This window comes from Annulohypoxylon maeteangense, assembly GCF_022496945.1.
Source record: "Annulohypoxylon maeteangense strain CBS 123835 unplaced genomic scaffold GGS22scaffold_11, whole genome shotgun sequence".
Lineage (NCBI taxonomy): Eukaryota > Fungi > Ascomycota > Sordariomycetes > Xylariales > Hypoxylaceae > Annulohypoxylon > Annulohypoxylon maeteangense.
The window spans coordinates 214,630-240,117 of NW_025953258.1; the positions used below are offsets into that span (position 1 = coordinate 214,630).

General features: G+C 47.8%; 5 protein-coding genes and 1 non-coding gene across 6 annotated transcripts; 4 read left to right on the top strand and 2 right to left on the bottom strand.

The window, feature by feature from the left end:
- The first annotated feature begins 1,424 nt into the window (after window positions 1-1,424).
- On the top strand, window positions 1,425-6,111 carry GGS22DRAFT_165911 (uncharacterized protein). Its single transcript, XM_047961766.1, has 2 exons — window positions 1,425-2,316; window positions 2,383-6,111. Exons 1-2 carry the CDS (start codon window positions 1,838-1,840, stop codon window positions 5,420-5,422), a joined length of 3,519 nt encoding a protein of 1,172 aa, XP_047817550.1. The 5' UTR covers window positions 1,425-1,837; the 3' UTR covers window positions 5,423-6,111.
- Window positions 6,112-8,047: 1,936 nt separating this feature from the next.
- GGS22DRAFT_180387 (RhoGAP-domain-containing protein) lies at window positions 8,048-10,483 on the top strand (the record flags this gene model as incomplete). Its single annotated transcript, XM_047963761.1, has 6 exons — window positions 8,048-8,200; window positions 8,255-8,308; window positions 8,376-8,988; window positions 9,047-9,249; window positions 9,302-9,995; window positions 10,056-10,483. The coding sequence occupies 6 exons, from the start codon at window positions 8,048-8,050 to the stop codon at window positions 10,481-10,483; spliced, it is 2,145 nt and encodes a 714-aa protein (XP_047817551.1).
- A 160-nt stretch (window positions 10,484-10,643) lies between these two features.
- On the bottom strand, window positions 10,644-12,000 carry GGS22DRAFT_24903 (uncharacterized protein). Its single transcript, XM_047966601.1, has 3 exons — window positions 11,749-12,000; window positions 11,459-11,674; window positions 10,644-11,373 (listed from the first exon to the last, which is right to left on the bottom strand). Exons 1-3 carry the CDS (start codon window positions 11,786-11,788, stop codon window positions 11,267-11,269), a joined length of 363 nt encoding a protein of 120 aa, XP_047817552.1. The 5' UTR covers window positions 11,789-12,000; the 3' UTR covers window positions 10,644-11,266.
- Window positions 12,001-15,854: 3,854 nt separating this feature from the next.
- Window positions 15,855-21,887, top strand: GGS22DRAFT_165918 (uncharacterized protein). The gene is made up of 3 exons (XM_047961767.1): window positions 15,855-17,799; window positions 17,879-18,083; window positions 18,136-21,887. Exons 1-3 carry the CDS (start codon window positions 16,562-16,564, stop codon window positions 21,244-21,246), a joined length of 4,554 nt encoding a protein of 1,517 aa, XP_047817553.1. The 5' UTR covers window positions 15,855-16,561; the 3' UTR covers window positions 21,247-21,887.
- Window positions 21,888-23,077: 1,190 nt separating this feature from the next.
- GGS22DRAFT_t84 lies at window positions 23,078-23,167 on the top strand. Its single transcript has one exon. It is a non-coding gene; the product is annotated as a tRNA-Pro (tRNA).
- A 585-nt stretch (window positions 23,168-23,752) lies between these two features.
- Window positions 23,753-24,637, bottom strand: GGS22DRAFT_194957 (uncharacterized protein; the record flags this gene model as incomplete). Its single annotated transcript, XM_047965590.1, has 1 exon — window positions 23,753-24,637. One exon carries the CDS (start codon window positions 24,635-24,637, stop codon window positions 23,753-23,755), a length of 885 nt encoding a protein of 294 aa, XP_047817554.1.
- Window positions 24,638-25,488: the final 851 nt, after the last annotated feature.

A 25,488-nucleotide genomic window follows, 5' to 3' on the forward strand; every position in this document is an offset into this window, starting at 1 on the left:
TTTCCAAATCTAGCATTGCCGGCATGGTAAAATCCTTGAAATGCTCGATCTGACAAAAAATGTGAACAATTGCCGTGGAATCGAATTCTATTTCATGCGACGTGATACTCATATCCTTTTTTCTATTAGCAAGGATAAGCTTAATATTAAAGTGGTAGCTTCGGATAGATATTGATGCTTTACTAGTACACAAGTTGTAGCCGCATCGCACTAGCCTAAGCCTTGATTATCAAAGGTCCCGTAGTCTTTTCATCCGCTTAACTTCCATCTTATTAGGCAGAACGGCGTCAGAATAAACGGGCCATGTGCGAACCAACAGAAATGGTACTGTATTGCACTGTGCCCTGATTTATCCCCTGGATTATCTAACTAGGCATTTAAGGATTTTCTCACAACACTAGATAGTTTAGGGGATAAGTCAACTCACAGTGTATTACAGTAGTATTAATACATGGCCCGCACATGGCTCACTTATTCTGACGCCGTTCTTTAGGTATGGTGCAATAGTCGAAGAGAGCTTGGGAAAATGGCTAGTTTATTTTAGTTTGTCTTTAGTTTGCCTAAGTCAGGTCTATTCCGGTCTTTCGTGATGGAAGGAATGGCCATTGCAGGGGTATGGAGATCAGACAGGTACAGGAGGGGCTTTGGTGCGGAAGGTGGAGGTGGGTTTAGCTGTTTAGGTACATTGATAGGCTGATAGGCAACTGCAGTTCCTGCTAAACGCCTACAAGCGATGTACTTAGGCATCGTCCCGCTTATTTCAATCTACCTGGATTCGTGACATGGCGGACATGGGAAAGTCGCTCTTGAGTCGTTCTTGCTTCCCCGTCTCAGTTGCCGCGAAGAAGTAACGTTCAAGTCTCAGCTTAATTCTCTCTTACTTCTTAGTTTCTCCTAGCTGCCTACCTACCTATGTACTTTTTCCTTAATACTTCTTTTAATATTTCCTCTATTTCTCCAGATCTCGATGTTCTATTCAATCTAGTCAAGATCAGTTCCAAATTCAGGTTTCTTCTGCGTCAAGATTTCAAAGACCCGCATCTAACACTTCAGCCCACGGCTAATGGTTTCCAATAACGGACATCTCGTGGTTGTTTTGCTCTGCCTTGTTCTCCTCCGTCTCCGTCTCTCACCTCTTGTTCAACTCCACCGTATCCTACAATAGCTACATGCTTCGCCCATATATGTATGTAGGTGTACACAACCTCCACCAGATTGCTGTACCATAGCTTGCGTACTCACTCGCGCCTCTCTTCTCTTCTCGTCTTTGTCTTCTCCGCTAGCTCTGTCGATTTACCTCCCCCGCATAATCTACGTGGGTTATGGATGCAGATCCCTCCCCCAGGGCGCATACATGAATAAAGCAACATCTGAGCTGATGTTGCCGCATTCGTTTCGTCTAGGTGTATAAGTTTGGTACTCGGTCAGTTAACCCCCCTCGTCCTATTAAGGTGCTTGCCACATACGGACTGAGACATACACATTGAAATATGAGATCCTATTAGTCCATTAGACCATCCATCCCGCATCTCTCTCCCAACCTCTCCAGCTCACGATCAAGCCAATGATCTCTTATCCATTCACACATGTAGCTCTGGACCCTAGAACATAGTTCATGCTTCCTTATTAGCAATCTTAACCCTACATATGATCTATCTTAGAATACCACCCACCTTCCCCTCTCTCTAGCTACCCGCACACGTTTAGATGAAATCTATCCCGACAGCGTAAACTGTTAGTCGCTAATATTTTTTCGGGGCTTCTAGCAATGGAACTGCCAATGCTCGTATAGTAGTAGTATCGTGCCGGTTTTTCGGCCTTGTCTACTCATAACACTATGGGGAATTCACCTTCCGCTGAAGCGTCACGGAAGGGTCAACGGACAGCTCAGAAGTTGTCTAAACCTAAGACAGGCAATCCTACCGCAGCTGGCCTGTTGAGTACTACTGGCCTTTCGAGTTCCATACGTCCTTCACCCGGAGCGAGACGCCTTTCACTTCCCTATGCTCCCTCACCCACGACGGCATCTCCTGCGATTTCCGAGGCGGTTCCCACGGTTCCCGCGGTTCCAGAGGTTACAGAGGTTACAGAAAATACAGAAAAGGTGTCGGCAGAAAAGAAAGGGCTAGAGTTGGGCTCTCGTATATCAAGAAAGCTTTTCCGTTCCAACACATTTAGAGAATTCACTAGTCGCCGGAAAAGAAGCGAAAGCGTCGATGTGCCGAGTTCTCAGCAAGAACGTTGGTCTAGTACGACAAGTTCGCTAAGAAATGGGCCCGAGGATGGATATGGCTATAACCAAGCTCCCATTCAAGGGTGTGTGAATAATCTCAATTTCACGTTTACAACCCTCAGAAAATATAAGCTAATACACGCTGTTAGGAGCTTGTCGATGAACGTATCGCGAACGTCGTCTCATTATGATCTTGGATCATACGAAGCCAAACGATTATTAAATCTCGTCGAAGCACCGTCCTACGAAACCAACTCCGTAGTTTCGGGGGGCCATATGTACATATCAGAATCGGTTCACGGCGATTTTAGAGGTCGACGACCATCAATTCCCGAGACTACTCCAGAAATGACTAGGGCTAATTCTGAGATATCTTTGTATACGCCGATGCGAAGAAAGTCTTTGATGACCCCAGGCATTGCTACCCGCGAGATACCGACGGATCCAGGTCCTTCAAGGCCGAGGGTGAGGCACAGTCTCCCCTCTACTCCGGCGCGTCGGGGTTCTGTGGAGTCATTGTGCGACGAGGCGGCTCGCTTTCCTCCTCTATCAATTGACCCGAGTCTAATACCCCGCGCTCTCACTCCCTGTGAAGCAGAATATAAGCAAACGGGCGCTTTTAAGCTCGGCACCCTGCGAATTACAAATGGCAGTCCAGCACGCAGTCCAGCTCGCAATCCCGATGAAGATATGAAATTCATGAGCTCTGAAATGCCGTTGGTGGGTGAACCGACGGTCGATTACTTTGAACCAAAGAAATTATCGCCAACTAGCAACATAAAACCAGATATTTCGAACATAACCTTGAAGAAAGCTGATGCTCAAGATACCAATGGCTCTCCAGGCCCGTCCCGAAGTTCTCTTCCCGATGCACTGGTGTCTCCGAGTTTCATTGAATCTCAGGAGCCTACCTACTTTCTACCCGAGCGTCAATCCAGTCCGCCATCACATGATGAACAGCTAGAAATCCCTCAGGTGCAAGTAACAAGCAAGCATACAGCTATGGAAGATGAGCTGTTCGAGGATGATCAAAATGAGTATTCATCTATCGAAATTTTAGATGTGCGGGTAGATACAAACGCGAAATCTTTACCTCGTCCGAAATTGACATCCGAAAAGAGAGGTTCGAGAGAAGTCATTAGAGCAGATAGCGGTATTGCAAGCCCAGCGTCAGAATACTCACATGCGCCTTTGTCTAAGGCAGACTCGGGCTACAGCTCTAGTATTTCTCTCCGCTCATTCTCTTCAAAACCATCGGCTCTTGAAAAGGACCGTTCTTCGGAGAAGGAGGTTGAAACCCTGAACAATTCCAATATGAAACAAGGCGAAGATGTTGGAGAACTAAAGGCTGTAACTCCTACGGCTGTGATAGTTACTACCGTCGTTCCCAAGCTACCTGTCGACGAAACTGCTCCTCCACCTGTTCCTGTGAAAGATCCACATCTTTTAGCTCTCGCTAGCCCCAGAGGAACCAGTGGCATGTTACCTTCCGCCCAGAAAAGCCCTACGTCACCAGTTATATCGAAGCACAGCCGAGCGCAGGAAAGAATTATATCACCAAGTTATACCCAAATTCAAGCCAGTCGCAATTTGAAAATACACCGAGCAAATTTGCATAGTTCGAGCACGTCTAACTCTTCTTTAAGAATTGGTACTGGTATACGCAAACCTGGTAAATTTCAGAGATTTTTAAGTGGAAGTCGAGCACCGCTCACTGCTCATAGCACGCATCCTACTGAGTACGCAAGCGTGCCTGCTGTCTCTAAGGACTTGCAAGTGAGACTTCAGACTCACACAGGATCGATGCCAATGTCGTTACGGAGACTCACTTTAAAGTCTGCGGCTAGCAAGGAAACGCTCGGGACCATTCTCAGCGTGGGAAGCGCGGAACTTCTTCAGGATGATGATATGTCTCCAAAAAGCTCGAGTGGTCAACTATGGACTTCGGATCGAATTCAAAGAAAGCCGATTTCAATGAGATCGTCAATATCACACTCTACCTCAATAACCGCGAAAAAACCGATTCCTCGGAAGCCTGTACCTATTCGAACCAATGATTATGCCTTGGCCGGGGAGGTTGATAAGTCTCCGAAAGACGTTGATGAAAGCTCTGGAGAGAAAAATATAGTTGGAACTATCCCAGCTCATGTCACCGGCGGGGATATAGAGACCGATGATTCTAACCAACTTGTTATGGAAGACAACCAAACAAGATTTTCTGTACCTGTTCCTCGACTGGCAAAATCAAACGCTACAGCAAGCCACGTGGAAAAGGATTTAGAGACTAATTCTATCGGTACCGAACGTGTTTACGAATTTGCTCGAGGCGAATCGCACTCACTCACATCCCTTGAAATCCCAACAGTTGTGTCGAATATCAAGTTCTCTAAAAGCCCCCCTCCTGTAAGTATGAGGACCCGGAATATGAAATCTCGACGTTTCTCCGCACCTATTAGACCCCAGTCAACTCCACCTGAGATGAGGTGGCCAGGACGATTCTCGTATCCTCGCAGGGAAAGCCAAGAAGGCAATGGAAGAGCTCCCGAATCTATTGGTACTTTTACGTCTGATCATACTGGCATACCTAGGAGTTACAGCCAGGATGACTTTCGTACTTTTAATCCAGCACAATATGGCAGAGAGTCTTCTTCTATATCCATAGCGACGAACCTCCGAACCATGAGCTTGAGATCCGATGTTAGAAAGATCCAAGTGCCAAATTGGAACGTTCAAGCAGATCACGGACCCACCCTCTCCCGACCGTCGTCGTCCGATCATATCCGCCGAGGTTCACTCGGTAGTCAGTCTAGTCAGCAAGGCTCAGCAACCATAGAGCCCAGTTTCTTTCAGCAGAACCAATATTTACATCCTAACCCGCCATCATTACATCGTCGGTCCAGTTATGACGAGTATAACCTTTTACCTCACGATAACTACGTTCGAGATAATGGCCCCTATCCATCAATGCCTCGCAATGGACGAGCATTTGTTTCCGACCCACGCAGTGGTCGATCGATGTCGATGCCGCAGCAGTGGGATCAAAAACTTGATCAGCCTGCCCGTTACCCTCCCTACGCTTCCCATCATCAACGACATCGGAGCTTGGACCAATACGGGAATCCTATGCCTTACCGAGTTCTCCATTCTTATAATTCCCCTGCCTACCGCAACGTCCCAATCTGGAGATGAATTGCATATTCATCTGTCATATGAGGAACTTCCCTCAACTTCTCCTATAACTCTGTATGAGACGTTTGTCTCCTTCGATATTTTCGAACTTTGCTCGTGATATCCTGCATCTTCGGCGTTTTGATTTGTGGCCATACACACCGGGTCATTCCAAGGTAAAACAGTTTTTGACATTTCAATCATTATTAAAAAGCATTTCCTTGGTCACTCAGAAGGATGAACTGGTTTAGGGGAGAGATCTGCGGCACTTTGAGACGATGTTGACTTTGATTCTGGATGATGGCGGATAGCATTTTATGACACTAGACAACAGTCACGACTAAGGTTACGGGGATTTGCTTCTTACAGATGGAAAATGATACCACTTATTTGATGGACGTACACTTTATACCCATACCCATTCGGAAACAAGGCTGCTTTTTTTTTCTGTCTGGACGGCATGATTGCACAAGCATACGACTAGCTGTTGCTAGAACTGTGTACATATAGCATAGCAACGAGGAACATATCAAATGCAAGATGATTATGCAAGTACTTAGCCGGTTGAGAGGTCATGGTCTAGCGTCGTAGATTGTCATGGGGACGTTGATTGTGTGAAGTTGACGAGGTTTAAGTGATAGGGCTAGTTTCATCGACAGAGCGCGGCTAAATGAAGAGATATAGTAAGTAGGTGGGTAGGTAGGTGAACGAGAGACTAGGTACTAGCAAACCTCCCGATGCTATGTTGAACGAACATTGCCAATTATTTTATCTTTTCTTATCCCGCCCCTTTAACGATCCAGCACACTACACCGTTTATTGCCTAAGTTGTGTCACGTACAACCCCCTTTACACCGCCGCAGGTATCCGTAGATGCATATCTGCAGTTGGCCGACTTTTGGGTCAAAATAATGGTGTATATATTGGACGTTACCTCGTATAAAGAGAGCGGCTTCATGTTACTGAGAAACATACCACCTGCCTCTTCAGAAGTAGCATACGTTGTTGGGGGTTAAATAGGATTCTACAAGTACCGACGCATGCAAGCTCTGATGTGACGGAATCAGATAAATTGGATATTGAAGCACAAGCAAATATTTGGAAGCGTACCAAACTATGAGCATGCCGAGACTCCACTCCCACATGTCGAGGTGATGGTATCCATATGGTATGCAATGTTGCGGTAAGACGGCACGGGGGCACAGACTTTAATACATCAGATGCCCAGTAGTGTATGTAGGTATGTATGTTATGTAAGGGTGTCTAGACTCTACCATAGTAGTGAATCTGCAGCCGGCATGAGATGCATAGGAGAATTTAAGATCTCGAACTGATTACTCCATAAAGGCATTGTTGAGATGAACGACAAGGGGTCCCCGATAATGGGGGGTTTCGAGGGTATGACGTTGTGACAATCCGAACTCCTATTGTATCAGAAAACCCCTTCTTATTAAACCGACATGAAGCCACGCTACGACCTTATTGGATGATTTGAGGTTGTGAGAATTAGTGAGTTGATATATGATATACCTACCACCTAATAGAATGCGCCTATGTATGATTCTAATATAAGCAACTAAGATAATTACGTCGAAATTGAGTATGATTATGATTTATTTTGGTGTCTCACGAGCAGCACTCAATTAGCAATACGACAAATAGCCGCTAAGCTAAGAATTAGCCAATCCCGACTCCTCGGTTGAGCGTGTCTCACTTTGTAGTAAGAATAGTATATTCGCACGGACCAGGAGAAGGTTTAACGCTTTGGGGCGAAAATGGCTAGGCGACCAATCATTGCTGCGGCAGCTAATTGTTCGCTTGTGTTTCCGTGCACTAAACTCATAAGAATAGGTACCAGGTACTTGAAAATATCACAGTAAAAAGTCCCTATATCTAGCACTGTGCTACCGTTGGCTACTGCTACGCTGTATCTACGTACCTGTGTTGTACGGGCTACTGGTAAAGAATTACGTAGCTTGGTCTGCTAAGCCACAGAAGTTTGTGCCCGCACTTGGATTTTTTGTTTGCTACAACTTGGAACAGGAACATATCCGATATCGTGATATAAACTGTTTGAACAATTTTAGAATACGATTCCCGGCTTTGCCGCATTGCATGACTCCGGGAGGCGGAAAGGACAATTGAAATCGTACTACGGACAGGTTCATACCACACGGTTCCATATTTGATCACGACCCGAAAAGAGGCAGCACTGCAGACTGCCCAGAAGCCCGGAAGCCCAGCAGCCCAGGTGCAATTAATGAATGCCTGACACTGGCACACTGGTTACAACTCACTACAAACTACAAAATACATCCACTACAAACCACATACTACACACTGCACACTAACACGCTACACACTCGCATGAAAGTCGAACCCGATCCCACGTTTCACAACACTCCCCCTACAAGAACCAAGCTTTTCAACACCTTGTCCATGAACTGTCTACCCCGGATCAATATCTGAAAAAAGTGATACCATAGTACGATAGCTAGCCTTGGAAGCTAATCGATCCTACGCAAATCGGAAAAAAGCAAATCCACGAAATATTGAGAACCACTATCCTCTAATATGGCAGACTACGGCCGCCACTCTAACGAATTCTCCTCCCTTCAAGTTATTGATCATGAAGCAATCGCCAGTATGTCTCTAGGAAATAATACTAGTCCTCCGCCAGAAGATGGCCCCGGCCTCGTCCCCCCCACGAACGGCTCCGGCGCTGAAGGCCTCGAGCCCAGTCCTATTCAACCCGAGCCTGAAATGCCTACCGAAGTGCAAGATGTATTAGCTTCAGATGTATGAATCCTGGTTATACTCGATATCGGGAGAAAGTATGACTGATTAGTATAGATCGGCGTTTCTACCATGCTGAATAGGCTCAAACAAAGTATCACAGCAGCCAAGGTTAGTTACAGTCGCAGTTGGTCTCCTACCAGTTTCTTGGTCACTCATCATCATCACATGTGTTTAGGAATTTGCCACGTTCCTAAAGAAGCGATCGGACCTCGAAGACCAGCACGCAAAAGGCATGAAGAAGTTGTGCAGATCAACACAAGAAAGCATTCGTCACCATGAACACAGGCAAGGGACGTTTGCGCAGTCATATGAAGATATGCTCATGATACACGACCGAATGGCCGAAAATGGTATACAATTTGCGCTGTCCCTGCACCAGATGCACGAAGACCTACTTGAGGTGGCCGCGGTAGCTGAGAAGCATCGTAAGGGGTGGAAGCAGAATGGCCTAGCGGCGGAACAGCGTCTGACTGACGTGGAGAATGCGATGCGCAAGTCTAAGACAAAGTACGATTCGCTGGCCGAGGAGTACGACCGGGTGAGAACTGGCGAAGCGAGACAAGGTCCTAGAGTCTTTGGCATCAAAGGCCCCAAGTCAGCAGCGCAACACGAGGAAGATTTGTTGCGCAAGGTGCAAGCAGCCGATACAGATTATATGGGAAAGGTTCAGGCATATCAGTCAGAGAAGGCAGCTGTAGAATCTACCACACGACCGGAAGCAGTCAAAGCGCTGCAGGATCTCATCAGAGAATGCGACTCTGGTACTACCTTACAGATGCAGAAGTTTGGTAAGTGTTTGCTAACTGCCAATTGGGGAATTTACGCAATTTGCTAACCGTTCGTCAGCTTCATTCAACGAAAAACTGCTGTTGAGTAACGGTCTAGTGATAAGCCCCCTCAAAAGTGTCGCTCAGCCGGGTCAGCACTCCCGCAGCCTGAAGGAAGTAGTTCAAGCCATCGACAACAAGAAGGACCTTCAAAATTATATAATTAGCTTCCACGGCAAGGTTCCGGCCAGATCATCAGAAGCAAAATATGAAAGGAACCCGGTATGTGCGGAGTATACAATGTCGAGAGATGCTTGATATTAACATGCACTAGGTGCTTAATCCTCAACAGAATACGTCGACGAGCCAGATGACGCAGTTCCCACAACAAAGACCCCCATCACAAACACAGCGACAAGAGTCTCCTTTACAGACGCAGATGCAACCGCCAGGATCAATGGGCTCCCGAACTGGAGGTTATGATTCAATATCGTCTCCATCGGGGTTTCAAGGGCCGGCTCGAGGTTTTACCCCTCCCGGAATGGCGCCAGGATCGCGACCGTCGTCGGGGCCTGGGCACGAGAGAAGCTTTAGCCACGGTGCAATGCTAAACCAGACCGGTGCGCCGCCGCCCCAGCAATACAACACACGGAATTCAATACAAGCTCCCCCAACCCAGCCACGATTCAACGGAGCACCGCAACTTGGAGCCCTACCTTTCCAGAGCAACCCGGTGAGAGAACAGAGCCCTCAAGGCTTCCAACCCCCGGCGCTTAACGAACAATCCCCCGCGCGTTCGACATCACCTCCTGGTGGTCTCGCACAAAAGACGGATGGGTCAATCCCAAGGGGACCGGTCTTTGGAATATCTCTTGAACGATTATATGAGAATAGCAAGGGACCCGTTCCAATGGTTGTGTATCAGTGCATCCAGGCTGTCGACTTGTATGGTCTTGCCGTTGAGGGTATTTACAGATTGTCCGGATCGACGGCTCACGTGAACAAGTTAAAGCACTTGTTTGATACCAGTTCGTTCCTCCTTGACTCCCATTAAGAAAGACAGAAGCGGCTAACCTATGAAAAAATAGACGAGGACGCACCAATCCTTGACTTCCGCAACCCAGAGAACTTCTTCCACGACGTGAACAGCGTGGCGGGGCTACTGAAGCAGTTCCTCCGGGACCTGCCGGATCCGCTGCTGACGTCCGAGCACTATGGCGGGTTCATCGAGGCGGCGAAGAGCGACGACGACGTCGTGCGCAGGGACAGCCTGCACGCTATCATCAACGCCTTGCCGGATCCGAACTACGCGACCCTACGCGCGCTGACGCTACATCTTCATAGGGTGATCGAGCACAGCACCGTCAATCGGATGAACTCCCAGAACCTCGCTATCGTATTCGGTCCTACGCTCATGGGCACTGCGCCTGGGAGTAATATCCAGGATGCAGGCTGGCAGGTTAGGGTTGTTGATACGATTTTGCAGAATACTTATCAGATCTTTGATGAGGATTAATCTCCTCGGGTGAAGATTGGTGGTGAGAGTGGGATTAAAAGCAAGGAGAGAAGGGCGGGTTTGTATGAGGCTTAAATTGTTGTACAAGTGTATAACACTAGTCTTTGAGCCACTACCACTGCCACGGCTACACTTATTGCTTATTGTTTAAAAGAGTAATTTTTTTCTCATCTAATGGAGTTGGTGGAGGCGATGGCGGATCGGGGGGATGGGGGCTGGGATCGGTGCGGTGCGGTGACTTTTTGAGATTGTGTTGGGTGCGCGCATATACGCTTTTTTTACGTGGTACTCTCCGCTATGGATGGGTGGATGGGTGGATGACTTCGTTGTCGTTGTCGTCGTCGTCGTTGTAGTATACTGCTCTACGAGATTGCGCGTTCTGCTTGGCTTAGGTAGCTTGTTCTATGGTGGATAGTCCTTGATATCCATAGGTGCCGGCGGTTGGCTACGCTCGGGCTGCGCTGGGCTGTTTATAATGACAACTGGAATTTTATGAGATTGGTATTTTTGTTTTCGTGGTGGTGTTGATAAATTGGTCGTGTTTGTGGTTCTATGTGCGGATTATGTACAAGACACGTGTTTCCAAGCATGTTTTGAGGCTCGTCAGTTCTTTTTCATTACTCGTCTCTTATCAACTTGACTACATGGCGTGATTATATATTTCATTAGAATGTTCTTTTGCTCGCCCGCCTGGTTATATACTCATACAATTACAGCATCTTCGGCCATGATGTTTTGGGGTTTTGATATCGCATTATCCTAACTTCCGCTATACTATATATATTATGCGCCGACAGGAGGAACAGGAGCTGCGGCTTCGGTACCTGTGGGAATCTGGCCTGGTGGTTGGGGGAGGAAGAGAGGGAGGTAGGTTACGGCGAGGGCCATTACTATTGTTTACTTTTATGTTAGGACTATTCCTATGTTACAGAATGGGCGGTGTTGGAAGGGGGAAGCAAGGGAAAGGGGGCTTACAGGACATGCCAACGGTGAAATAGCCGGGCGTAGCACTGCCGCTCTTGCTTGCGTCTTCGCCTTCGCCGAGCCAGCTCTGGATGCTGATGACGACCGACGCCCAGCCGATGTATCGGTTGCGCGTGAAGATGGCGGCCATGGGCAGGGTCGATGATAGGGTCGATGAGAACTCGGCGTTGTCACCGGCCTTGGGACCGGGCTCCTGATACGGAACCACTACGGTGTATGTGTTAGTAACGTCGTAATACGGGTCGCCGATGCGGCGCGATGCGCATGAGAACGCCGCTTACCCAAGTCCTGCCGTCGCATGTCTTTCTTGACAGACGCCATTTCCTTCCACAATTACTTATTATCACTCCTCTCTACCGTTCTCAAAATCGGATAAACCGGCGTGGTCGATCGAATATGTTCCGTTACTCGGTGCGACACTACAGTAAGTTTTTTTTCTTCTTTCGATGCCGGGTTTACTTGTTTTGGACCGAGCTTCGGAAAAGGTCGACCGTTCAGTTACCGCAATTACGTGGACGGGGGAGAGAAGATGCGATGTCGTTGCTTCGATCGCGTCCCATGGATGGCCGCTGCAGGGTCGGACGGGGTCCACCCGACGCTAGTCCGGTTCCAGCTTCCAGTGGCTGCTTAGCTTAAGGTACTCCACTCCCCCTTTCCCCACCCTTTGTGCGATAAAGCCACACGGGCGACGGCGATGGGGGCGGGGTCAGCTAGATCTGCGTTTAGTGGCAGCAGAGGGTGGTAGGAGGGAGGTACGAAATACTTCCATCTACCTGAAGATTCGTACTTCCACGTCTTGGGAATGTCACCGGTGCAGCAGCCACTGACTGGCGTAGTTTCTGTTCCAAGGTTTTGCGCATTTTTTACACTTTTTGGGTTCGATTCCTATATCTTCCGCTTCCGTACAATAGACTCATATTGAGCTGATCGAGGTAACCTTCGAGGTCTAGTCTTGTCTCGTCTCGTCTCACTGCTTTCTCACTGCTCCTCATCATCATCTACTTACTAGATATCCGTTTTTTATCATTTTGTACGTGTTACTTCTATTCGATGTTCGTGTCACCCATCGTGCATCGTGCATACGAAAGAACCAAATATCGATGATAGCTGAGAGGCGGGAAAAGGGCGGAGTAGCCTTGCAACTCGGCCGGCACTTTCGATGTCCCTATGTGATGGGTTTTTATTCCCTATCTATATGCTTCTAATATGTAATATAGATAGGAGGTAGGTATCGATATCGGTATCGAGTGGACGTCTTGCTGCGATGTCCTCCACCCCAAGAATCCTCCTCTCAATCTATTAATTTAGCTGTGCGACGTCGAGCGTCGCCTTACGATGGGCACGCCCAGTTTGGCCAAGAGCCCGGTTCACGGACTCCAACAAATCTCATATATGCGGCTTACTTTAGTCTATGTGTCTATGTGTTTCTATGGCACAGATACGACAGATGAGATGCGGTGATAAAGCAGGAATAGCCGTAAGAGGAGAAGGTTCGGAGGATTGCCGTTTTGCTAACCACCTAGGTATTGATTGTGGCATTGTGGCAGATACCTAACGTACGGTATGTAGTCGAGTAAGACATCTGCAAAGATTTGTGTATTTCCGATGATCCCCACGGGTCGTAATTAAGTCAGGATTGGGCGTTCGTGGGATCAACGACCAGCACTAACCCGCGATGGGATAAATATGTCTCTCGTTGCAATAATCCCGAAGCCTACCTACTGCCTCCCTATCTGCCGCCTAGGTAACTTGTGTATTCATTCGTTCGCGTCAATGTAAAATTTGGTGATCCTCGACGGGAAATCGGCCTCAGAAATGCACGAGAACAACGTCATATCTCGCCTATTAGCCTATCCGGGTACTGCCCAACTATTATGCAATGACAAATTGGGTGAGGGCGAGGGCCATTCGCGGTCCGTCGTAATTGGACGAGCTCCCCCATTCCCCTTGCAGGATATCCGACAAACGAAATGGAGTAACAGCAACACGAGTTGGGCAGTTTCAACAGACTGGCAGCTTCTAAATAGGGAAGGACTGTTAGGCTACGTAGGGGCAGGTAGGCAGTAGGTAGGCTGAGCTTCGGTTGCATTATTTATATGTTCAATGTTCCGGGCACCTTTCATCTACTATGGTAGACATGCACATAGAGTAGGATGGATGGATATACATATAGTAGGATAGGAATAGGTGAAATCCGTCGAAAAAGAGATGTTACACGCACGGGGATCGATCCTGCATCTGAGAGAATCCTAGGAGATACAATACCTACCTGGTGCATAGTATGTTGAAGGTTAGTAATATGTACGGATATGTCGACTCGGACACACGACAGCAGCTAGCTTAACTTCACGGCCGAATGGGCGTCAGGCAAAGCTCGATATCCCACTCCTTTTACGGCAATTGGTTGCGGGGGTCTGCCTGCGAAGGGCGGACGAGATTCGGTCAACCATTTGTCAGAGATACAATGGTCGACGCGGGTTATTGATGACCTGCGTCTGGGGCTGGCCTGGTCCGCCGCTGATAGGTGATTTGGTCCAGCGAGTGTCAGTGAGGGAAAGATTGGTAATTTTCGTGATTTTCGACAACCGTCCAATAGGATATCCGAGTCGGGTGTGGAGTTGCTTAGGTCCTTACTCTCTCTCTCGCAGCTGTTGTCAGAACATTCCTACATACATCCTACATCCTCATTATTTTCTTGTCTTTTCATCATCTCCCGAGTTTAATGGTTCGTTGCGCATAATACAATGAAGTCTATTTGGTATTCGATCTCGTGATTTCCTCCTTGCGTCTTGCATCTTGGGTATTGTTGTCAGTTTATCAACGCCTGTTGTTCCTTTTGTTGATGATGTTCTTGTTGGGATGGGGCTATTCGTATGTAGGAACATACCATCATCTCATGATACTCCAGTCCGATCTAGTCTCCGCCCAGCATAGCTACGATATGACGATATGTCCTCAGTCAGGTCCCACGGTATGATTCAGGTGATGATTGTTACTGATTACCGATTACCGATTTCTTATTACATACCTCGATTCTTGTTTGGCGAACTTGTGACCGACTAGCCTTAATACGTTTTAGGCAAACTATATTTACCAAGAGAAAGGATCTCATGGTCTAGCCCGGCCAACCCGGTGAACTTAACAGATTAGGTTGTCCGGGGCCTCGGTTTCGCCCCTTCCTCTCATATCCAACGTTGTTTCGTTTAATGTTCTTTTTCTTTAACTCCGGTTATCGTAAAAAGTTTGAGTGAGTAAGGGAAGTAGATATCCCGCGATATGTAATCCGAAGTTGTAATCCCCGGCCGTTGTTGGGCTGCGTAAGCTTTTCTTTTTTTCCTGCTTAGTTGTCACATACCTAGGTATGTAAGCTTTCGAATCTTTCTAATCTTCCCATCTTACATGACCTTTTTTTCCAAGATTACCGAGCGGACTTAAACCACTTACGGGCTCAGCCGCCGAAGCCCCGAAAGAGGCCCGGATTCTAACTAGCAGTTTAGGGGCTTAGATCACTACGGCGTAGAAGGAAGCCGAGGACCACAGCTGAAACTAGAAGCCCTTGATTGATTACTATACGTGTAACCCGAATTCAAATTCCACGATAGCCGCAGTAACATACTAGCATGCCTAAGACCTATAACAACAGTGCCTTGCAGCCTAAGTGAGGTAAGGTTGTAGGTACCTAGGTAGGGATTATTAGGTCCTATTAAGGATTAAAGAGGCGTCTAACGTTCTCGTTGGACGTTGGACACCTGCGCAATCTCTACTACTAGGACATGTATGTTCAAACTGTTTGATTCAAGCTGAATATAGAAGTAAAATCCCTTGAGTTGTCTGCCAAGTGTCGGTCGTATGTATGTTTTATGTATTAATTGTCCAAAAATGAATATTTTCGTTTCCTATTCAAATGTTGTCATGCTCGGATAGGTTAGATACCAAGATACATTTGGCATTTGTCTTTTTCTAATGTGGTCCGGGATCCACCTCATCTAGCGAATCTGCGCTATTACTGTGTCACGTACCACGGGCTATCACTGCGTATATCCGTATCGAGGTATAAATGGATAATATGCAAGTTATGCATTGTACCTTCTCACGTATTTTAGACGTGCTAATGACGGGCAAGTGTGTGGTAGAGGTACTTAATGTGTAGGAAGAGGGTACGACCAGACAGATAGACAGATTACAGGTAGGGAGGTGCGATGGTGTCAGTTCGCATATTTTCCCGCGGTTCCGATCCCACCCAATCGTGCAGATCATGCCAAACCAGAAGCAGAAGAGAACAACCCAACCAGCCCCAACCTTGCTTGCTGCTACAGTATTCACCCTGTTAACCCTGCTAAGTTTTAACCCTGCTTGCCTGGATCACCCTGATCACCTTAACCTAAGACCCAGAATGCGGTCAATTGCTCCAGTTACTCCAATGGCTCGATTGGTTTTAACGGCTCACTGGTCACTTCCAGTGCTAATTCGATAGTCCTGGGTCTCGACTGGGTTAACGAGGACTTACCTGACTGGTCTCACTACTTCGTACGCACTACGCACTACGCAACAACAACCCAGCAATTCCAGTACCCAGTACCCAGTAGCCCAGTACGCACCACACTACGCACTCTTTACCGCAACCGCAACCCCGATCAACTTTTGCCGCTACCACCGTATTCGCCGCAGCGGATGTGCCCATGTGAGGCGTGAGCGTGAGGCGGAAAGTGTGTGTGTGTAATCATAGAAACACCTCCAGGGCTCTTTTTTAGCTAACAATCAACCACTTTACCACATCACATATCATACTTACCTTACATATTACATACATACCATCTACGCACATGCCAATTTTTCACTATACCCCGAAAATCTTCTTCAAATTTGCTCTTAATCCCCTCTAGCTTGCATTCGCTGAACTTCCTTTTCGCTGTTCCTGCTGCTCTGTATCCGAGTTCGTATTCCGCATTCCGCAATTCACGTAACGTATTGAGCCTCGCGGAATCGCATCCCTAGACTCGAATTCGCTTCGTCGTCCAAATACCTCCAACTCCCTCCTTTACACATAATCCGACTACATGAAGACATGGCGCATCAACAAATCGCTCGCCCGCGATGACCTCTAGGCCCCCCATGGCCGTCCCTCAGCGGCAGCCTCAGAGAACTTTAAGCGGCTCGGGGTTGTCGCAATCCCCTACCCACCAACGCACCCTCTCACAACAATACCTTCCCCAATCCCCTATACGAAAGTCGGACACCTTTAGCGAGCAGGCTTCCGACCTAGGCGATGTTGCACAGAGTCGGTATAATACCCTTCCCAGAAGGGGAGGGTCGAGGCTCAAGCTTGAGCTTGCCAATGATGGCATCGAACATCCCGGCTTCAGCGAATCCCCGCAGAACCTCGATGCTTTATCCGCCGGAAAAGTATTCACTCCGTCGCGAGTGATGTCCATGAACGATCTTTCCGATGCCGGTGATTTGACTCCGCGTACGTCGAGATGTCAGACTGCCGACGATGACTCAGTTCCATTGCCATTGCCTCCTCATCGAACCCGGCTCGTGGTGCTCGCTAAGCGCCCTGAACCCTCGAATACGATGACAAACACGCCTCCAAAAAAGGATGCTCGTCCGAAACCGTTTGTGCTCGAGACGCCATCGATCGCTCCTCGCTACCCGAATTTCGGCAAGCCAGAGCCCGCCGGTAAAACAAGAACCAAGGATACCGCTCGTGCGTCTACTGACCTATGCGTAGGATTCGCTGATTTCTACCCCTGGAACGGACAACATCCCGAAGATCAGTTTACGGATAGCATCATTAGGCATGGCTTCTTTGACAAGGCGCCGGCGCAGTCCACACAGGAACCCGCATCCGCTAAGGCCCCGTTGTTTCCCGCCATGAAACATAAGAACGGTCTTAACACATTATCATCGTTATTTACTGGCATATTGAATCAAAGGCGACATAGTGGACAGATCACATCGGCTTCTACCTTTAAACCCCCGCCTCGTGTAACCCTTACCGACACGAAACGAGAGATTTGGCTTAAAGACCTTGCTAATCCCGCCATATCCCTCAGACGTCTTAGTCGAACCATACCTCACGGCATTCGCGGAAAGGTCTTACTTGAGCAATGTCTGAATAAGAATGTTCCTACTGACCGTGCTGTTTGGCTTGCTAAGTGTGTCGGTGCGAACGAAATTCGCGCCTTCAAGAGAAAAGGAGTCAATGGCACCTTCGTGATGGGCGGAGAGGCCAAGTGGATTAGGGATTGGACCGTATTTGTCGAACAATTCGTCGAATCTGTCACTAATGCGTTTAGTGAGAATGATTGGAAGACGAAGGTTACATATGCGTAAGTAATGATGCTGTTCCGTGCTCTCTCGTGCCGTTCCGCAAGATGATGAGTTTTTGTGCTTACTAGGTACCTACAGCATTCGCCTCGCCACACACCTTTACGCCGAACATCTTCTCGATCGCGACCATTACATGGACTGGTTGGTTTCTGGCTTGGAGAATAGCAACCAAGCTAAATTGCCCATGTGGCTTTTAATAATCCAGATATACTGGAAAGATATCCTCAAACTACGGAGACATGGGCGAAGATTGGTTAACGCTATTCTCTCCCATCATTTCTCTGTACGTCTTCTCAAAGCAGATTTTCAACTTTACTAGCTAACTATTTGAATAGATACATTACCACCCCGATCGCGACATATTACTCCCTCTTGCCACACGCTTACACACTCTAGTAGAGTCTCTGCTTCTTACCAGTCCCGAAAACTTCATATGCCCCGCAACATGGTTGAAATTTCGCGACTCCTTAGCCGATACCCCCAGTGCGAATAATAACGAATCTAGGTCAAAAATGCTTAAAGCCATCGACCTGCGTAATGACTATTTAACGAGCTCCAATGCCAAATCACAACCTGCTCTCCGAAGCATCGTAGTGCAGCTACTCGACAGCATACATCGAACGCCCCTTGACGATGCGATCCCTAAGCAGCTTTGGAAAACGAGCGAAAACAAGTTGTCCATAGTGAGGACTATCTTGGAATGGTGTACTACGCTGTATCGACCTGGGATTGCTAAGGTGTACATTGCCGCGACGCTCCTTCGTTCGTCCACAGACTTCGATATCGACGTCACTAGAGCCGTTCTAGAATTTTTAGACACCGACCCACTACAAGAAAACGCTCGAAAGCATCTCGTCTATCATGTCGTATCAGAGCTTACTCGTTCTGGTCACTTCTTGGTTCCGCAGTATATCCAATGGCTCATAGCTCGTGGTGGCCTCATGAATGCCAGCCAAACGGCGCCCGATGGGCCTTGCGTTTTTAGACTTCTCGTCGAGATTCCCGTCCATTCGTTAAACGAGTCCATGAGAAACCTGAGGGCGACCCTGCTACGAAGGGCATGTTTTTCGGTAGAAGACGAGGCCCAGGATATTGCAATGGCAATAAGTTGCGTCAAGGGCACGCTTTCTATTCCCCTAGACCCTACCGATATCCCGTTACAAAGAAAGCCGATGAGCCTAAAGAAGCTATCGAAGCTAATTGAACTAAGCAGCCGTTCTCTTAAAGCAACTATCTCCTCGTGGCTCTGCAACGACTTCGTTGGCAGCTTTGCTCAAAATTTGCAATCGGGAAAAGGGGGCATGGAACTGCCCAAATCCATGTTTGAGACGGTTCGAACACTGCTCGAAGCCGCGGAGGACTATAGTATGCTGGAAAACGTTTTGAAGCTAGCTGCACCATGTTCTAATGCTGAACTTCTCGCATGTTGCACTGACACCATCAACCTTCATCTGCCGGTATTTACAGCAACCGGAACAGCCAAGCCGCTCTTCCAGATTCTTTACGATCGATTAAAGGTTACCTTGGAACAGCAAGGCGTGGGCGCCCGGCCATTACTTGCTTCTCTTGCTAACCTGGCGCCCCGTTTGACTGGCTTGGAGGACGTGTCGGCGCAATTACACAATGACTTGGTTCGATTGGACCGTAGTAGCGCCGCCGACGCCTCATCTCCACTATCTGATAATATGGCTACACAGCTCCAAGATGTCGAGACAGAATTAAGCGAGCAGATAGAGAAGCTCGCCACTTACTCGAGCGCCGATAAACGGACGATGGAACATCTCTTCTATGCCATCGCGAAAAGGTTACAGGCTTACTGGGGTAAAAAGGACGAGCGCCAACGGCTATGCTGCATCCTTCTTATGAGACTGCGCGTGTTCGATATTCACCACTTTAAGGAACTTATGAGGGATTGGGTCCAGCATATCCGCAGGTTGCCTAACCGGCGACCTATCGCCGAGCTCTTCCCGCCTCTTTTCAGTTCGGGTTGTCTGTCTCTTCCCATCCTGTTCTCAACCGCTACGAGACCTCGTAGTCAAACCACCCAACTTCCAAGAGCCGCCGGGTTTGCTTCTGTTTACATGCAGGAAATATTGCAGATGTTGATGACGCCATTTAGCCCGAGCCCGATTATGACTTCTGAAGACTGTTATCGCTTTCGTATTATCCAGGATCACGCTCGGCGCGACCATGCGAAGGAGTTAATGCCCTTAATCCGCGATGCATTGGCGGAATATTCGGAATCCCGCAATCAGCAAGCAATGATCGAACAACCGCTCGAGGATGAACAAACTAAGGATCGACTCCTCGAGCTCTTCCGAGATTTAGTCCTTGTTGACCCGAGCGCTGCCAGTCGAGTGGTTTCACTAAAAAGTCCCGAGCCGAAATTAGCTGCGCTTATTGAAAGGTGGACGACGAAGCTTTTAGTTCCCAATGGAGGCGGTGGGCAGAAGTCATTCGAACAGGTTTTGGAGCTGGCAAATGAATTCACCTTGCCATTCTGTCAAGTTAAGCTTTCATTAAACCTTGCCCTCGACGAGTCCAGTCTAGAAGCGTCCGAGAGAGTCCACTCCCAGTTTGAGTTGCTGTCAAAAGCCCTTGATAACGCCATTGACGCCAACAATATCATGTGGACAGGCATGCTGCCTTCTCTGGCCCCTGATATTACCCAGCACATGAGAAATCGGGCGGAGTCACGTTTTCTCGATATTATTCCATCGCTCAAGAACCCCCCTGATGAGAGCTCATGCTATAAGGGTATTCACATGGCGGAGAATCTATTAACTGTGATCGACTCAATTTTCCGCGGAGGGTCAGGGTCAAAGGTGTCTCCGCTTTCGAGCGCCTTGGTAGACAAGCTTGCCGATTTATGGGACATCCTAGCCTCGCGGGCCAATGAATACACCTCAATGAGAAATGCCGTGCTCTCTCATTGGCTTCCCCTTCTCTTCTCCTACCTAACCCTTTACACTTCGCCATCCGCAAGCGCAATAGATGCGTCAAAACTACCGTTGCTGGGAGGCGAAATCCGCGGTCGCGCTTTAATCGTCCTTGCCGGTCTTATCCAAGAACTCGACAACTATCCGTCCTCAAACCTCGGGCAACAGGCTTTCGATATCTCTCTCGCACTCGTTGATAGTTTATCTGAGGAGTCGCGCTTATTATGTGTGCGTGCGGTGAAAGATGTCACGGCCGACCCGAGACTTAAATACCTATTTAGCTTCGCACCGAACCCAGCGGAGGATTTCATGCTATCGCACCGCGATAAGCCACCATCGGGGATCCAAGAGAGGAGGGCGATGGCGATGGGTATGAGCATGATACCCGAAAGGTTGACGCCTTTTGTCTTCAGGAGGTGGGAAATCCTCAACGAACCCACCCCGAATGTGGGCGAGAACGATACGAGCTTGAGCTTGACGCTATTCGACGCCCGGAAGATCAAGTAGTGTATCCCGAGAGGATTCTCATACACTTCCCTATTTCTAATATCCCCCGGCATGTATCGATAGGAGGGGGGCTCGAAGCTAGGTATCTAATCGACCGACCCAACGAGAATATCAACTGTACGACTTCAACATCTGGGATTGGAGTTTCTAATTTTATATATATCTATCCATCACTCGGTGCATACGGCCTTCGCTCAAAGAAAGCGGAGAGGCCATAGTGTCAACATCACGTCTTTTTAAGGTCTCCTTTACTATCTTACTCATCATTATCATCATACCATCCTTGGGGCACTCTCACGGCATTAACGACATGACGCACGCATCTGCTGAGCTTTGGGGTTCTTGCTTTTGTCTCGGAGCGCGTGGTAGAACTCGCGCGCGCGCGCATCTTACTACTTTTGCTGATACCTGGGGCGGGAAACGACGCATATTTTTTTTGTTCTTGTTTTTGCTTGATTGTCTGTGTTCGTCTTTTTTTGTGCGCGTATTGTGTGTGTGTGTGCTTTTGGGAGACGGGGTTATGGGGTCTGGGGCTCGGGTCCGGGTTTGGCGGTTGGTTCTTTCGATTTGCGATTGGGCTTTTGTTTTTGTGTGTGATGGGCGGGCGATGTGTATAGAAGGAAGGTGGAGGAGGGTTGTGTAGAGGAATGGGAGGGGTATGGGGTGGAGAGAGGAGAGGAGATGAGAGAGAGAGAAATGCATTTAAGTTACTTCATGTTGCTGTTGTGTGTGCTGTTCTATGTGTTGGCTTGTGATTGTGACTTTGATTGCGAGGTGTCGTTAGTGATATGATGTGTTGGATGTAGGAAATGGTAGGTGAGACTGGCGAGCTATTCGTTATCTCGTGAGCTTGGGACGGGTTGGAAATTTGCATGGGCTTGTTTTCAATTTTTGACTCATGCTGGATAGTAGGTAAGGAAGAGATGCTGTCTTCACAAGACCGGTGTATTGGGCAGATAACTACCTACTGGTAGGTACGTAGACGACGATGATTTATGAGATTCCTACCTAGTGATGAGCTAAGTCTTGATGGTTTGATTATGTAATAGAAAAATAACGCCACACCATCATCATGGAATTACAGTGAGTTCACTTTTGCTTTTGCCTTTCTCTTTTGATTGTTATTCCCTCGTCAGAGTTTGTTTTTGCCTACTAGGTACCAACCTCGTAGTAATGGCTCAGATCACCTTGGCAATACTTTAGCATCTTGAGGACGCAGTTTGTCGATTTGAAAATTTTGCCCGTGGGACTATATTTCCAACATATTATTACTTACTATTCAAAATGGCAGCACTTCAATACGAGCAACAGAAACAGTTGAGTCTATATCATTTTACGCCATTCGAGTTTCCCTAAAAGTGACCTTCAAACCTTGGAATCTTTTCCCACATCTCAACACTTCAACACATCGAGAAACTTCGAGATAGAGGCACCAGGCTAGGTACAGATAGTATGGGAAATATGTTACATGTGAGAAGAGTTTCGCGAAATAAAAACATATCTGATGTTTAATAGAGCAAAGGCTTCTAGGACAGAAATATTCCTTACCTATATTATCAATATCGATCATCCCCTTCTAAGGTTAAAAACATCTAGTAACTCTCACCGATTGAAAGCAGCACCACATCTACCAACTACTTTCCGTCGATTATTGGGACCAGCCAAAGAACAAAAGACCACTCGCTTTTATTCTATTCGATCAAATAAATCTATTGGATTGTCCACAAAATAGATACACAATGTGGAGCCTCAAAGACAAAGTGTAATACATAAGGCTCAACAAGCCACCCTCCAACATCTACGGCCAGAGAGCTTCGAAGATATGAATGAAGGCTTGGTGGTCTAGTGGTATGATTCGCGCTTAGGGAAAACCTACAGCATCGCTTGCGCGAGGTCCCGGGTTCAATCCCCGGCCAAGCCCTTTTCTTTTGGCCATCTGGCCTTCTGCACTTCTGGACTTTCATCGTTGCGTAAAAAGTTCCTTTTTTGCGCCGATTTTGGTACGATGGGGTTGTGGGCGCGGTGGTGGGCGGAGTGGATGTTGGAAAGGGGCTAGGCTCCACTATTGTTAGGTTTTGCACGGAAGAGCCTTTGGACTGGATCGCAATTTGCATCCACTATGTTAATCCACGACTGCCGTGGTTTAGATAGTGTAACTACCTACGTATGTTAAATAAACCCTAGCTAACGAAGATCTAGCAATGAATGAACTCTTTTCTCGATGTCGTCTGAGCGATTTCGTGCTGCTTCGAATGTGGACACAACTACTAATATGTTCCTAGTATGTAGGTATGTATGTATTTCGCTCAAGCAACTCGAGGCTCTCCTAGCGTCCTCGGGGGAATTGGCTTGCATGGAAAATATGATGATGAATATAAAAAAAGGATGTCAGTTTCGGTTCGTATTCTCCAAGATGGATCCTCGAAGTACTGAGGCGCCAGTTGTCGTAGCCCTACACTCTGTAACAACACCCATCTCGGCTTGGGCAGAATAGCGCCGATGTGTCTTAGATTCCGTCGGTCTTTCTGTAGAGGCGTACACATGAACACGTACGGAACTCCCCATCGCCCCTTTGGCCCTCGACACAGAAGGGTCGCATCGCGTCGGGAAAGGTGAGGGATTCGGTGATGACGAGTGGCTTGACGGTTGGTATCAATATGTGTAAGACGGGCTCTTCGCCAACCCGGGGACGGACTTCATTGACGAGAAAGGCGCACAGCTCGTCCAGGTCATCCTTATATCCTATGAATTGAGGGCCGAGCGGGTCCTGGCGCTGGAGGTCTTCGAACTTGGGATGCCACTCATGCCCATGGTGGAAGACGAAGAAGTAATGGGGCACCACATCTTGACTATGCCGTTCGATCATAAGCCGGATGTACGAGTGTACATGCTGGGGGAAGTAGTCGCCTCTCGAGTTCATCGAATATAGGTTCTGGTCGATACCGTTGAGCGATCTGTCGATCCTCTCTGCGCTGTCTGCTAGCCGCTTGATCTCGGCAATGGCGGCCGCTCCCGTCAAGATACCCCCGATATTGGAAATATGGCTCATGACGGATGGCTTGCTGAAAGATTTGATTCCCTCCGCGATGTCCAGTAATGCCTTGTTCGTGCCTTCTACATGGCTCTCCAAACCTCGTAGGGCTTTCAGGATCTGTTTCAGTTGCCCTTTTGATATCTGACCAGACTGAGCTTGAGATTTGGCGGTGCGAATGAGATTGTCAACAATAGATTTCACATCGGTGTGGTTGTTGTTAACTGCATCCAACATTTCTTTCCCCAGCTCGGGACTGCCTTTGAACATAGAATGTACAGACGAAATAATAGTGGTAATGGCGCTAATCATGTTCCAATCCCATTTACCCGAAAAGACTTTAGGTATGTTCGCCGCCATTTTGATTATATGTTCTTTGGGCTCTATTATGGTCTTCCCAGTTAAAGCCCGAGCAATAAAAGAAAAATAGGGAATAAAATTAATAATACTTAGTCAGGAGATTGGAACAAATAAGATACCATGTAGATGGGAGCTGAGAGATGAGAAATGAGATGGGATAAGCTTGAGCTTTTAGAGCAGAAAATTTGCACTTTTCTTAAATGATCTGGCAACCTAGGTCCTACCTATCTCCCTACCTACCTACCTACTTAGGAGTTTCTCATATATGAGAGAACCCAACTTCCCGCCTGTCGATGGCCGACGCTTCGGACCATAGCAGGCCTTCGGAAGGGAAAAGGCATAGGGTCGCGTGGCAGCTGTTGGGACCGGAAATGTCGCATCTTAGACAAATAGCACTAACAGTACGCCCGTCTACTGTCTATCAAGAGGGAGCCTCGTCGCCTTTTCCGATCTACGCGCCGTTCTCAAGTATGCCTTACCCAGCAGGTAGTTAACATAGCTTTCCACACCTCCAACATCGGTTTCGAATTCAATCGCGATATCCAATCGAGCGACTAGAACCTCATATCCATGTAGCTATCTCGCGGCTGGAGGCTTGTTGGGGGTCATTGACTCATCGTATGGATCCTATTACGCCAAAGGATGAAGTCGCAGGGGCATCGACACGTTAGATATACGAGTAGCAGCAGAGCATACGCATAGTCAGATCATTGTATGTTGGTTGTAGGAGTGATGAATTGAACTAGGTACATACTACCTACGTCTATGCTATGTAAAAGTAACATATGGTCCGTGCTCATATGGATCAACCTGTGACATCATAATGTACGAGTGCGTAGCCACATATCTAC

Excerpts from the sequence above, each read along its gene's own strand:
- GGS22DRAFT_165911 (XM_047961766.1), top strand. The coding sequence starts at position 1,838 with ATGGGGAATTCACCTTCCGCTGAAGCGTCACGGAAGGGTCAACGGACA. Across the intron at positions 2,317-2,382 it reads AACCAAGCTCCCATTCAAGG|GAGCTTGTCGATGAACGTAT; the intron begins GTGTGTGAATAA and ends ACACGCTGTTAG.
- GGS22DRAFT_24903 (XM_047966601.1), bottom strand. The coding sequence starts at position 11,788 with ATGGCGTCTGTCAAGAAAGACATGCGACGGCAGGACTTGG. Across the intron at positions 11,675-11,748 it reads CATGCGACGGCAGGACTTGG|TGGTTCCGTATCAGGAGCCC; the intron begins GTAAGCGGCGTT and ends CATACACCGTAG. Across the intron at positions 11,374-11,458 it reads TTTCACCGTTGGCATGTCCT|TAATGGCCCTCGCCGTAACC; the intron begins GTAAGCCCCCTT and ends AGTAAACAATAG.
- GGS22DRAFT_165918 (XM_047961767.1), top strand. The coding sequence starts at position 16,562 with ATGACCTCTAGGCCCCCCATGGCCGTCCCTCAGCGGCAGCCTCAGAGA. Across the intron at positions 17,800-17,878 it reads AAGACGAAGGTTACATATGC|CATTCGCCTCGCCACACACC; the intron begins GTAAGTAATGAT and ends AGGTACCTACAG. Across the intron at positions 18,084-18,135 it reads TTCTCTCCCATCATTTCTCT|ATACATTACCACCCCGATCG; the intron begins GTACGTCTTCTC and ends CTATTTGAATAG.